We start from the raw sequence: 12,495 nt of genomic DNA, 5'->3' as shown, positions 1-12,495 counted from the left end.
CCCAAGAAATATGGCCGCTGTACATACACATTCGAGACCACGGTAATCTAAGATAAGCGACCTGACATCCCTCATTTATAATCCACCTCTTCCACAGTGCCCGTTAATGACATGGCAGCCAGCCTGACATCACTTGCCCATAATGTATATGAATCCTCCAGCCTATCCCACTTAAGCACCAAGACTGGCAAAGATCCAACATGGCAGCCTTTCTTGCTTCGGTTTGCCCAACTTCAGTATGGCGCCTCAGAGCGCTTTCTTTCGGCCGGGACTCGTGAATTCGTCTGGAACCGCTTTGTTTCCGGGGAGACTGACGGCCTCATCCCGTTAACCTAAGTCCCTCAGGGCCTCTTGTGATGTACAGCTCGTCTCACCTTCTTTTCCTTTCTCCTTTTCTTTCCCAGAACCTCGCTATCGTGCCCCGCAGAGCGATGGGACTGCCCCAAGTTAACATGGCCGCTGCTGACCGGCTTTAGTCGTGCCCTCAAGCAAGATGGCTCCTCTTTGGCTTCGATGCCAGTATACCATGTGGAAAAAGGAGGCGTTTCGGAGAATTTGAGCGAGAGGGTGGGAGCTCTTGGGCCCTCCCCCTTGTTTACTTCGTGGACAGGACCGGAGTATTGCGCTTGCGCACCCTCCCAGGCCCGCTCCACCCTCAGGGTCTGCGCCATGTGATATGTCTCGTGGTTCGACTTCAACCACCCCGTTCTGAAAGATGGTTACACCCACTCCTGTTGTAGAATAGACAAGGGCGCTACCACTGTCCGGGCTTGAGGGGAGTCTCCTATCCGGACGTGACGGCACGTTGACCCGGAAAGGGAGGGAGCCGGGGCAGTGGGGCCTCGGCCGCGGCTATGGAGGCAGCCGGTTACAGGGTAAGCAGCGAGGACGCATTCTTTCGCTCCTGTCTGTATGCGACGCCCCGCTCCGGTGGCCTGCTTTTCCCTCAGGCCGTGCCGCGGCTCTGAGAGCCGGGCCGATCCTTAGCAAACACACTATGTCCCTGATGAACGCGCTGTCACCCTTCCCTGCACTGCCCTAGGGAAGACCCGTGTCTTTTGGCTCGCCCCTGGGCTGCGGAGATACGCCTCTGGGCCCCGCCCCTTTGGGAATGCACCCCCCACTTCTCCCCTCCCTCCGTCCGCCCCCCAGCACCCGAACGCCTGGCCGGCGTTCAGGGTTCACCTCTCCGGGTGTACTGCCCGAGGTGAGGGTTCTCCAGGCCCCGCCCCCCGAGTCCGCTCCCATTGGCTCCCCCCAGGGCCCCGCCCCTCGGGTGTCTTTCTGCTCTTGGGCCCCGCCCCTCACTGGTTCCGGTCCCCAGGTGGTGTTTGAGAAGAAAGGCGTGTACCTGCACACCAGTGCCAAGAAGCACCAAGACCCGGACTCCCTCATCTCCGGAGTCATCCGTGTTGTGGAGAAGGTGCGCCGGGAGGGAACGAGGGCTTGGGCGGGCCCAGAGCGGGATGGTGGCGGCATCTGTGGCAGTTTGGTCTGGTTGTCAGTGATGGGACCTTAAGAAGACTGGGGGTCGGGGCTGGAAAGAGATGAGGCTCTCTCAGGCTGAGGGTCCAAAACGGAGAAGAAGTTTGGCGATACGGTTTGGAGAGTTAAGAGGGGACCCCCTCTAAGCCCTCCCTCCTTCCCCAGGACAATGATGTCCTCCTGCACTGGGCTCCCATAGAGGAAGCTGGAGATTCTACCCAAATCCTCTTCTCCAAGAAGGTAGGCTTCCCTTGCTCTTCCCTTCTCCACTTGCTGTTTCTCTAGCTTGGGCACTGGAAGGCGTTTTAAAGAGCTGGGTACAATCCCAGAACTATTCTTGGGGCAGGCGTGACCCCGGTTGGTTTCCTCCTCTCTGTGAAATGGGGCTGAAGATGCCCGTTCACGGAAAGGAAGCCGACACCATGAAGTTCTTGGCCATGGAGATAGCTGCCCCCTCACTCCCTCCGCCTTCTGGCAGAGCCCCGCCAGGATACGAAAGGACAGCTCAGAAAGGACAGCTCAGCCCGTGGATTTGGGTTCCATGGGCTGTTAACCCATAAGAACGTAAAGAGGTGTGGCATTTTCCCTGGGGCCGTCTTGCCATCATGTCGAGAGAGGAAACAGGACCTGGCGGGGGTGACTCGCTGGTACACCTTTCTCCCCGGTACAGGACCTCGTCCTTCTCAGTGCCAGTGGGTTCCTGAGGATATTTGTTCCCAGGCCCTGTGCTGGACAGTGCTGGCGCCCAGCAGTGACTCCAGCCCAGGCCCTGCCTAAGCCCTGCCCCCCATTCCGTTTTTGAGAAATTGAAGCACAATGATAGGAAGCCCCTTTTCTGAGGCCATATAAAGGTAGGAGGTGTTGGAACTCGGGTTTCAACCCAGACACTGATTCTGGAGCCTCACCTCTTCCTGGGGGGGCGTTTGGGCTGGGACTCTGAAGGTGGGGGGCGGGTAATTCGAGAGGAAGTGTGTTTTAGGGGAAGTGGGACCTCTCTGTAGAGGAGTTTGCTAGAAAGGTGATTGGGCCTGAAACGCTAGGCTCAGAACTTGGACTTTGTCTTGGGGGCCCTGGGCAGCCATGGGAGGAGCAAGGTGTGGGTGTGGAAGGCATGTGGTCAATGGCCCAAGGGCCACAGGGAGGGAGAAGGGCGGGGAGGAGGCAGGTGTGATGGGCCAGGCAGATAGGCCGAAGCTTCAGCTGGGGTCGTGGGCTTTCAGATGACCCAGTGGGGTACAAACGGGGATTCTAGAGTGTACCCCTCCAGGAGTTGGGACAGGAGCAACCAGGGTTTTGCATTTTCCACCAACCTGGAAGGCAGTCTGAGGACGTTTCTTGAGAATATCGCTGTCCTCCTCAGTCCTCTTATTTTTGAGTATCAGGAATCCACTGAGATGGGCTTCGAGAAAAAGGGCACGTACGCCTCCACGGTACATTTAGCGCCAAAGCGCACAAAACCAGACCGATGACAGGTGAAGCAAACGAATTTGCTTCTCTGATCTCAGGAGACCTCACAAGCCCTGGGGCTGCTGGCCTCAATGAGTGCTGCCAGGGCCTGAGTCACTGAGATCCTACTGGCCTTGAAATGACTGCTTCAGCTCCAGCCATCGCATCTGCCTTATTTAAGGCAGGAAGAAGGAGGCAGGCAGGGTGCCAGTCACATCTGTCCTCATCAGAAAAATACGAGAGATTTTCCGCATGCCCTCTGCCTCGGTTAGGAGTTGCATTTGGCCGCGCGTGATAGAAATAGGAATGACGGTGGCCTGCGCAAGATGAAAGCTCATTTCTCTCCTCCTGAAAAGCCCAGGAGTCAGCAGTACAGGTTCACGTGTCATCAGTGACCCCGCTTCCTTCCACGTTTGCTGTGCCGTCCACATGTCGCATCCTCCCGCAGCACGTGTTGATGCTCGGGGCTGTCTGGAACTCCGGCCTTTTTGACCGTTGTTGTTCACTCGGCACGTGTGTCGCACATTGGCCAGCGAGCTCTGTTCGACACGATTACTCGAGGGCGCGTGCTGCCAGAGCGGTCACCATCTGAAAGGTCGCCGTGCCTTGTGGTTGTAGGGGTCTCATCCGGCGATGAAACAGGTCGTGCTGGCGGTGACGCAGCCCAGCCCCTCGGCCAGAGCCGGCTGCACGGCTCTACCAGCCAGTGGGGTTCCGTGGCCGTGACCCCGCCACGTGCCGAAAAGGCGGAGAGCTGCAGATACTTGGCCAGTCGTGCTAATGTTAACAAGGCGAAATCATCGAGTTCTTCACGTCACGGAACACGGTGGGCGGAAACGGCTTTGCCAGCGCTGAGTCGGCAGCCTCGCGGACAAGTGTCCCTGCCCGTCCTTGGCCCTCCCCTCGTGGCCCTAGTTTACTGCCACAGCTCTAAACACCGTGTCCTTCCCTGACAGCACCCAAACGCTCGCCTGGATAGGGTGTTCACTCCTGTAGGTGCCTTTTTATCGGAGATTTCTCTTCCTCAAACTCCCCACCGAGGTCCTCTCAGCTCCCGCCGGCCAGAGTTGGTCTGTGGGCCACTCAGAACTGCAGGGACGGCTGGGCAAGTGCAATGTGGCAGGGAGAGTCCGGTGTCTGCGGTGGGGGCCCTGGGAGCAGCAGCAGAGCTGGCTGTTGGGTAGACCCACAGCCGGGGTCTTCCCGGCTTCGTGGCTCTAATCACACAGGGTCCGCTGCGGGAGTCACACACGCTCCAGCAAGTTTAAGCAGCAGGGGGTTAAAATGCAGAGAAGTGGAGGCTTACAGAGCTTGTACCGGGGCTGGAGGAACTGGACCTGCCCGGGGAGCCGCCGCCACTGCCAGAATGACGGCTGTGGCGAATGGGACTGTCACGGGAGCTGTCGGGTTCAAGAACACTTCCCTCAAGCGCTGCTTCTCAGCCCCCACTGAGCTAGTGACTGGGCCCTGGAAGACTGAGCCGTCCCCACGGCTGCCCAGGTTGTCCCTCCATGCTTGGGAGGATGAAGACCGAGATGTTGCGTCTCCTCGCTCGCCAGCCACACACCGCCCAAGTGGCAGGAAGTTGCCCTCCCCTGATTTCTGCTTCCCAGATTGCGTGTGTCTGTTTGGTAGACTGTCCTGCACCCAGCGGGTCCTCCGGCTGCACGGGAGCCGGGGACGTGTAGTTTTTAGCTTGCCGGACTTTGCCACGCAAGAAGGCACACTGGTTGTGAATGGACTGGGGCGCCGCAGTCCTCACCAGCTTTGTCCCTTCCCTGTCCTGCCACCCTGGGCTTCTGCGGCTCTCTCACCTCAGCACGGCTTCCCCTGCCCGGTTTCCTGAGCTTGAAGCAGTAGGAGCAGCCGCCGCCGCCGCCATGCTGCGTACTCCACGTTGTCATAGCAACCTGTGAGCCAGATGCTTTTTCTCTCCGTGGGATAGAATTCGTTTACCATAAGACTCAATTTTATGGTGAAATTTAAGACTCTTAAAGTGCATAGTCCAGCAGTTTTCGGTATTTACAGGACTGCAGCCATTACCAGCGTCCAAGTGCAGAATGCTTCGTCCGCCCGTAAGAGAGCCCGGACCTGTTCGCAGGCGCCCCGGTCCCCCTCCCCGGCTCCGGGCCACCGCTCACCTCCTTTCTGCCCGCTTAGAGTCGCCTAGTCTGACATTTCACACGGGCGGAATCACCCGGGGTCCTCTGTGACCAGCTTCTCGTACTGAGGAGGCTTTCGCGGCTCATCATGTCGCGTGGTCAGAAGTCCATTCTCGTTCTGTCGCTAACCGGTGCTCCGCCGTGCGCCTCCAGCGCGTTGTTTATTCATTCGTCGGTTTAACAGACGGCGGGGCGGTTCTGCCTCTCGGCTGTCGTGACCGATGCTGCCGTGAACATTCTCACGCGCGGTTTCCTGTGGACGTTTCTATTCATTTCTCCGGGGGACACGCCTAGCAGCAGAGTTGCCGGTCCCGAGGAATCCCATGGTTCTCCTTTCAGGGACCTGCCAGCCTTTCCCACAGCAGCCGCGCCGTTGTGGTTCCCGCCGGTGGCGTGACAGGGTCATTTCTCCACGTCCTCACCCACGCTCACCATCCCCGTCATCTTTGTCCTAGCTGTCCTGTGGGGTACGCGGGGGATCCGATCGCAGTCCGGGTTCGAGTTGCCCCTGCGAATACTAACTGCTTACTCAGAGCCCTGAGACCCTGCCCCCGCCAGATGCCTGCTCCCCAGGCGGCGGCCCTCGGCTGTGCCGGGTGACCCCAAGCAAGTGCCGTGCCCTCTGCACCTCAGTTTCCCTCTTTGTTCCTGGGGGCTACACCTTCCAGGGTGGCCTCGTGGCTTTGATCTAGGCATTCTGACTCCATAGCCCCTCACTCTATTCTTTCCCCAAGGACACCAGTGGGGGTGATCCCTGCACCTCTGAGGAAGAACCGACCTTTGACCCCGGCTATGAACCCGACTGGGCTGTCATCAGCACCGTGCGGCCGCGGCCCCAGAACTCAGAGCCCCCCAGAGGTAGGCCAAGCTGTTGCCCATAGTCAGGGTGGCCACCCGGCACTGGCCTTCCAGTCCCAGGAGAGCGGATGGGGGTGCGGTCTGTCCCCACGCCAGGTCCAGCATGGCCGGCGTCTCTGGGGTTTTGCAGCCTTGGTCACCCTGCTGGGCTCCCTGATTGGTTTGGGCACCTCTGCATGAGTCCAGCCCATGGGCGACAGGTACAGGGTGACAGGGTGATTCAGGCCATCCTGGACTCACACAGTGCTGAGCACCAGAGGAGGCATCTGACCCCTCTGGGGGGTCGGGGAGCCTTCCACAGAGAGGCGAGGCCAGAGCCTGGCTCTAAGGGACACTTGGGAGTGTCCCCTGGCAGTGAGGACGGCCAGCGCAAGGCCCCTGGTGTGGGGCTCTGGGCATGTCTAGGAAACCACAGCCTTTTGTCGTGGCTCCAGTGTGGGCTGTGAGTGAAGAGAGGGTTGGAGGTGGGATGGGCAGGGGACAGGGGACAGACCGGAGGACTCTGGTCCTTCACCCTGAGGGCCCCAGGGAGCCAATTTTGGAATAGGCACGTGTCCACTGGGCTCCCCTCCCATTCCATTCAGTTGTGTTTCTAAGGGAATGTGAGGTGATCCAGGGCTCCTGGTGCCTGTTATTATTGGGGGCCCTTCCTGACTTGGTGACTTCAGGTGCCTGTTATTATTGGGGGCCCTTCCTGACTTGGGGGTGACTTTGTCGCTGACCCAAGGACAGAGATGCTTCCCACCCTGAACGTTAACTGCCCATCCAGTGAGCTAAGAAGGGCTCTGCACGGCCTGGGGCTGGCTCGCGGTGGCCTCTCGGGAGCTGGCCCTGCCTCCGGCTCTGCAGGCCTCTCTGACGCTGCCCCGTCCCCTCCCCTAGGGGCAGAGCCCAGCTCCCCCCGGGGCTCCTGGGCCTTCTCGGTGAGTCTGGGGGAGCTCAAGTCCATCCGCCGGTCCAAGCCGGGCCTCAGCTGGGCCTATCTGGTCCTGGTGACCCAGGCCGGCGGCTCCCTACCCGCCCTGCACTTCCACCGAGGGGGCACCCGCGCCCTGCTTCGCGTCCTCAGCCGCTACCTGCTGTTGGCCAGGTAAGGTTCCTCCACGGCTGCGAAAAAACGCAACTCGGACCAATTTCAAGGCAGTAAAGGGGAATTAACTGGCACACGAAGCGCCAAGTCTAAGGTAGTTTGGTCTCAGGTGGGCCCGGGGCCCCGAGTGTTAGAGAGCCACTGTGTCCCTCCGAGCTGGGTCCCATCTATGGGGGGAGCTGGGGGGTGGCGTGGAGAGAGCAGCTCTACCCATCCCAGCAACCTCCCTGGGCTGCTGCCTGTCGTTGGCCGGCTCCTGAATCAGTCGCCTGGCTCAGTCACCTGGCTGGGAGGTGCAAGGCCCTCGTTGGCCAGCCCCAGGGTCCAGCTGTGGTGTCAGGCCCGATGAGGGCTTCCCTGAGGGCACTCGGGGGCCACAACTGGAGGGGGAGGGAACGGCGAGGGCCCCCAGCCGGACCTGCGCGTCACCGTCACCAAACGCCTCCCGCAGCTCCCCGCAGGACTCCCGCCTCTACCTCGTCTTCCCCCACGACTCCTCGGCCCTCTGCAGCTCCTTCCACCACCTGCAGCTCTTCGACCAGGATAGCTCCAACGTGGTGTCTGTGAGTCCCTGCGCCAGGCCTGGGGGCCGTGGGCAGGCGGCGGACGCCCTGGTGGGCGAGGCGGGAAGGCACAGAGCTGTGACCCACCCTCGCCCTTGTCCCCAGCGCTTCCTCCAGGATCCCTACTCCACCACCTTCAGCAGCTTCTCCCGCGTGACCAACTTCTTCCGGGGCGCCCTGCAGCCACACCCAGAGGGGGCCGCCTCCGACCTTCCTCCGGGCCCCGATGATGAGCCCGAGCCTGGCTTCGAGGTCATTTCCTGTGTGAGTATCGGGGCGGACCCCACTACTCTCTGGCTGTCACCTGGGGCACATGACTACCTTTCCCTGGGCCTCAGTTTCCTTTTCGGGAAAGGGGGGATAGTAATGGTACCACCTCACTGGGTTGCTTAGGTGACTGTAGAAAGTGCTTACAGCTGTGCTTCTGGGGCCTGTTGTTACTGGGGGGCCCCTTCCTGACTTGGGGTGATTTTTGTCACTGACCCAAGGACGGAGATGCTTGCCACCCTGAACATGAACTGTCTGTCGAGCTATGGAGGGCTCTGAGGTGGTCTGCGATGGGGTTGGGGAGCGCTGCGGGGTCCCCCACAGACAGGACCCCGGCAGGCCGTCCAGCCCCTGGGCTCACTTGCCTTGTGTCCCGCAGGTGGAGCTGGGCCCTCGGCCGGCGGTGGAGCGGGCATCCCCGGTCACGGAGGAGGAGTGGGCCGGCCACGTGGGCCCCGAGGGCCGTCTGCAGCGGGTCCCTGAGCTGAGAGCCCGGATATTCTCGGGGGTGAGGCGCCGGTGTGGGGAGGGCTGGGCAGGGCCGGCGGGCCGCCAGGGGTCGCCTCTGAGCTGCCTGCCTGCTCCGCCCCCCAGGGTCTGAGCCCCTGCCTGAGGCGGGAGGCCTGGAAGTTCCTCCTGGGGTACCTCAGCTGGGAGGGCTCAGCCGAGGAGCACAAGGCCCACGTGCGAAAGAAAACGTGAGTGAGAAGCTGCGGCCCCCTCCCAGCCAGGCCCCGACCTCTGGCCTCCTGGCTTCCCAAGTCGGTGGGAGGTTTCTGATCAACCTGTCCCGGTGGCCAGCAGGGCACCTGGCGCAGCACAGGTGTGCACCCGGGTTTGCTCCTGGCTGGTTGTGGGCCTGCCACGTGCTGGCACCGACCTGTGCAGGAGGGAGACCGAGGCAAAAGCCAGGCCTGCGCCCCGGCTTGTCCCCTGTGACCTGTCCCTCCTGGCGCCATACTGTGTCAGTGTTCACTGCTTCGCCTCCTAAACCCTGGGGCCCAGCTCTCCTCATTCCTCCTACGTACTGTGCCCCTGCTCTGCATCCTCGTCCCCACCCCTGGTGCTCTCTGTCCAGTGTTGGTGACACTTTCAAACATAAGCCCACAGGATGTCCTGTGAGGTGTCAGTACAGGGAAGCATGGGGCCCCCGGCAGGACAACCGGTGGCCCGCTTGGGTGTGCGTGATTGGGCAGGGGCTCTGAGGCCCTGGCAGGCGTGAGTCCCGAGGCTGAGGGTGGGGTGGGGGCGTCCTCACGCCTGGCCTCTGTCGCCCGCAGGGACGAGTATTTCCGCATGAAGCTGCAGTGGAAATCCGTGAGCCCGGAGCAGGAGCGCAGGAACTCACTGCTGCACGGCTACCGCAGCCTCATCGGTGGGTGGGGCCAAGCGGAGCCCCGCCTCCAAGCAGGGATGCGGTCGCTTAGGGCAGGCGGGGCGAGGCCGGGGCAGGGGGAGAGGGTGGAGAGCCAGGCTCGCGATCAAACCCCAGCTCTGCCACCTACTCACGGTGGGATCTCGGCAAGTGGTTTTACCCCGGGCCTCAGTTTCCCCATCTGCGGGCGGTTCGTGACCGTCGGTTGCAGGGAGCACAGCGCCTCAGTCCTGTGTTCGGATGGTTCCGGGACTGGCCCTCGCTGGACGTTTCTCACCTTGCACCCCGCACCCCTTCCCCGCAGAGAGAGACGTGAGCCGCACCGACAGGAGCAACAAGTTCTACGAAGGCCCCGAGAACCCGGGGCTGACCCTGCTGAATGACATCCTCCTCACCTACTGCATGTACCACTTCGACCTCGGTGCGCTGGGCGCCGGGGGCGGGGCCTGCCCTGGCAGCCAAGGGCCCGGGCTGCACCCTGACCTCGTGTCTTCTAGGCTACGTCCAGGGCATGAGTGACCTCCTCTCCCCGATCCTCTACGTCATTCAGAACGAGGTGGATGCCTTCTGGTGTTTCTGTGGCTTCATGGAGCTCGTGGTGAGGCTCAGGACGGGTGGGAGACGGGCCCCCTTCCAGGGGTCGGAGCCCAGCGCTTCACGTGGCCCTCCCCCCACAGCACGGGAACTTTGAGGAGAGTCAGGAGACCATGAAGCGACAACTCGGGCAGCTCCTGCTGCTCCTCCGGGTGCTGGACCCACCGCTCTGTGACTTCCTGGGTACGTGTCTTGGTGGGTGGGAAGGGGACATTGGGGCCACAGACCTTGCCAAAGAGTCTCAGGGAGTGAGTAGCCACAGGGGACACTTGGTCCTGATCCAAACCAGAGAAACATCTCGCAGAAGCCAAAACCCAGAACTTACTTACCTGTAAGAGCAGGACCGCAGTAGAGCTAACCCTGAGCAGATGCAGGTGCGTGCACCCTGCCATCAGCCCCGCACTTCGCACGCACATCTGGTGTACCTCTCAGCACTTTATTCCCCGCTGCCTGGAGCCAGGGGTTGGACGCTGGTTCCCTGAGCTCCTTCCTTCCTTCCTTGTTCGATGTAACAAAGTCAGGAGATTAAGAAAGTAAAAGTTATTGTCAATAGTAGCATTCTGTGGGCTGCAGAGGATGGTAAGCTAACTTACTTATGGGCATCGCTACATTGAAATTTTGACTTTAGTTGCTTCTATGTCATTGAAAGTTCCCTAAACCGTCCCTTGTATCAACCACACAGCATTCTGTCCATCTTAAGGAACAAGAATAGACTTGAGCTGACCTGCTGGACGTTTAGTTTACTTGTCCTTTTCCGTCATGATGAATGTAGGCTGGATGATTTCTTTAGATTACGTTCCAAGCGAAACCATCCAGGGCAGTTCGTGCTTTGACAGTTTTGGAAATGTCTGTCCCCATACCTCCTTCCCTGGAGAGCTGGGCCAGCTTCCGGTGTTGCTGGCAGGGTACACGAGTGCCAGTTCCCTGGGGCCACCACCAGTGGTGGACGCTGAATGGTTTTTACCTTTTCCTTGAGCGTACTGGCCTGACCGTGTCCTGCACGTGGCACAGCTCGCCTTGTCTGGGCTGGGGAGCAGGATGGGAAGGGTTCCCGTTGGCACAGCGTTCCCGTCTCAGCTCCGAGGCCGTCCCGCGCCGGGCGTAAGTTGCTCGCCTCGGCTGGTGGAGGGTCTCACGGCCGGGGCGACTTCTCGCGGGGCCTCCGTCCGGCCCCGGCACACTGTGAATTAGAATGGCATTGGCACCGGTTCCGGGCTGGCCCTTTGCTGCCACCGCTGTCCTCCCACAGACTCTCAGGACTCTGGCTCACTCTGCTTCTGCTTCCGGTGGCTGCTCATTTGGTTCAAGAGGGAGTTTCCCTTCCCGGATGTCCTTCGGCTATGGGAGGTAGGCAGCCAGCCTGGGTGGGAGGGCTGTGGGAGGTGGGCAGGGGCCGGGGCAGACCTGGGGGTGACCTCAAGCAGAGGCCGGGCCGTGACCCCTCCTTCCGGCACCCCCAGGTGCTGTGGACAGGTCTCCCTGGCCCCAACCTGCACCTGCTGGTGGCCTGTGCCATCCTGGACATGGAGCGGGACACCCTCATGCTCTCAGGCTTCGGCTCCAATGAGATCCTCAAGGTCAGGTGCTGGCCCCTCCCACCTTTTTCCTGCCCATCCTGACCTGTGCAGACGGGACACAGCAGCTGGGTGTGGCCTCCATGGAGGCTGGCACTGCCTGTGCCACCGTACCTTGCAGCAGTCGGTACTCAAAATAGGATTCTCAAAAGTATGGTTAACTGAGCTCTGAGCATGGCAGCCACGAGGCTGGCTGCATTTGTCCCTTACTCCATCCTGACCCTGCCTCCCAGCACTGCCCTCACGGAGCATGTGGCCCTTGCATGAGGGGTGGTCCTGGTACTCTCCCGGGACCTTAATGCGGGGCGGGGCCGGACCACGGGGTGGAGCTCGGTATCCTGCATCTGGCAGCAGCTTGGGAGAGTGTGGCCGGCCAATCCTCTCGCTCCCCTAGGATCCCCAAGAGGGCCGGCCCCATCTGTCTTCCTTCCATGTGTCCCCAGCACGGGGCACAGAGCTGGGTGCGGGGGAGGGGGCAGTTGAGTGCAGGCGGGCCTGACCCACCCCTCCCACAGCACATCAACGAGCTGACCATGAAGCTGAGTGTGGAGGACGTACTGACCCGGGCCGAGGCCCTCTATCTGCAGTTGATGGCCTGTGTGGTGAGTCCCCGGCACCCCCCGACGGCCCCCCTTCCCCTGCCCTGTCAAACTGCTGACTTTTTGCTCCCCACCCCCTGACCTTCCAGGAGCTGCCCCACAACGTGCAGGAGGTCCTGGGGCTCGTACCCCCCGCAGAGCCCCACAGCCCATCGCCCCCTGTCTCCCCACTGCCGCTGTCGCCCACCCGGGCCCCACCGGCCCCGCCACTCCCCTCGGACGCTGCCCCGCAGCCGGACAGCAGCTTGGAGATCCTGCCTGAGGAGGAGGAGGAGGAGAGCAGGGACTCCTAAGTCACTGGGCCTATGGCAGCCTGCCCCAAACAGCACTTTATCCAGCTCTCAGCCCATGATCCTGCCCCTCCCAGAGGCTGGGGGTGGAGTGAGCAAAAAGGGGCGGGGCTCCTGCCGGGCCCGGCCCGCCCGATTAGCTGGTTTTATTAACTGACACTCCTAATTAGCTGGTTTTATTAACTGACACTT

The 12,495-nt window shown here is 61.2% G+C and overlaps 1 protein-coding gene across 1 annotated transcript; it reads left to right on the top strand.

The window, feature by feature from the left end:
• Positions 1-701: 701 nt before the first annotated feature.
• Positions 702-12,489, top strand: TBC1D17 (TBC1 domain family member 17). Its single transcript, XM_006905011.3, has 17 exons — positions 702-875; positions 1,325-1,423; positions 1,651-1,725; positions 5,828-5,951; positions 6,834-7,041; positions 7,493-7,604; positions 7,710-7,868; positions 8,251-8,379; positions 8,466-8,569; positions 9,152-9,246; positions 9,551-9,667; positions 9,744-9,844; positions 9,924-10,023; positions 11,090-11,187; positions 11,301-11,417; positions 11,930-12,016; positions 12,103-12,489. The coding sequence occupies exons 1-17, from the start codon at positions 855-857 to the stop codon at positions 12,304-12,306; spliced, it is 1,950 nt and encodes a 649-aa protein (XP_006905073.1). The 5' UTR covers positions 702-854; the 3' UTR covers positions 12,307-12,489.
• Positions 12,490-12,495: the final 6 nt, after the last annotated feature.

This window comes from Pteropus alecto, unplaced genomic scaffold (genome assembly GCF_000325575.1).
Source record: "Pteropus alecto unplaced genomic scaffold, ASM32557v1 scaffold41, whole genome shotgun sequence".
NCBI lineage: Eukaryota > Metazoa > Chordata > Mammalia > Chiroptera > Pteropodidae > Pteropus > Pteropus alecto.
This window is presented reverse-complemented; position numbering and strand designations above follow the sequence as displayed.

Bases quoted from the DNA above. Each gene is read 5' to 3' on its own strand.
- TBC1D17 (XM_006905011.3), top strand. From the start codon at position 855: ATGGAGGCAGCCGGTTACAGG. The intron at 876-1,324 runs GTAAGCAGCGAG...TCCGGTCCCCAG, and splicing joins TGGAGGCAGCCGGTTACAGG to GTGGTGTTTGAGAAGAAAGG. The intron at 1,424-1,650 runs GTGCGCCGGGAG...CTCCTTCCCCAG, and splicing joins TCATCCGTGTTGTGGAGAAG to GACAATGATGTCCTCCTGCA.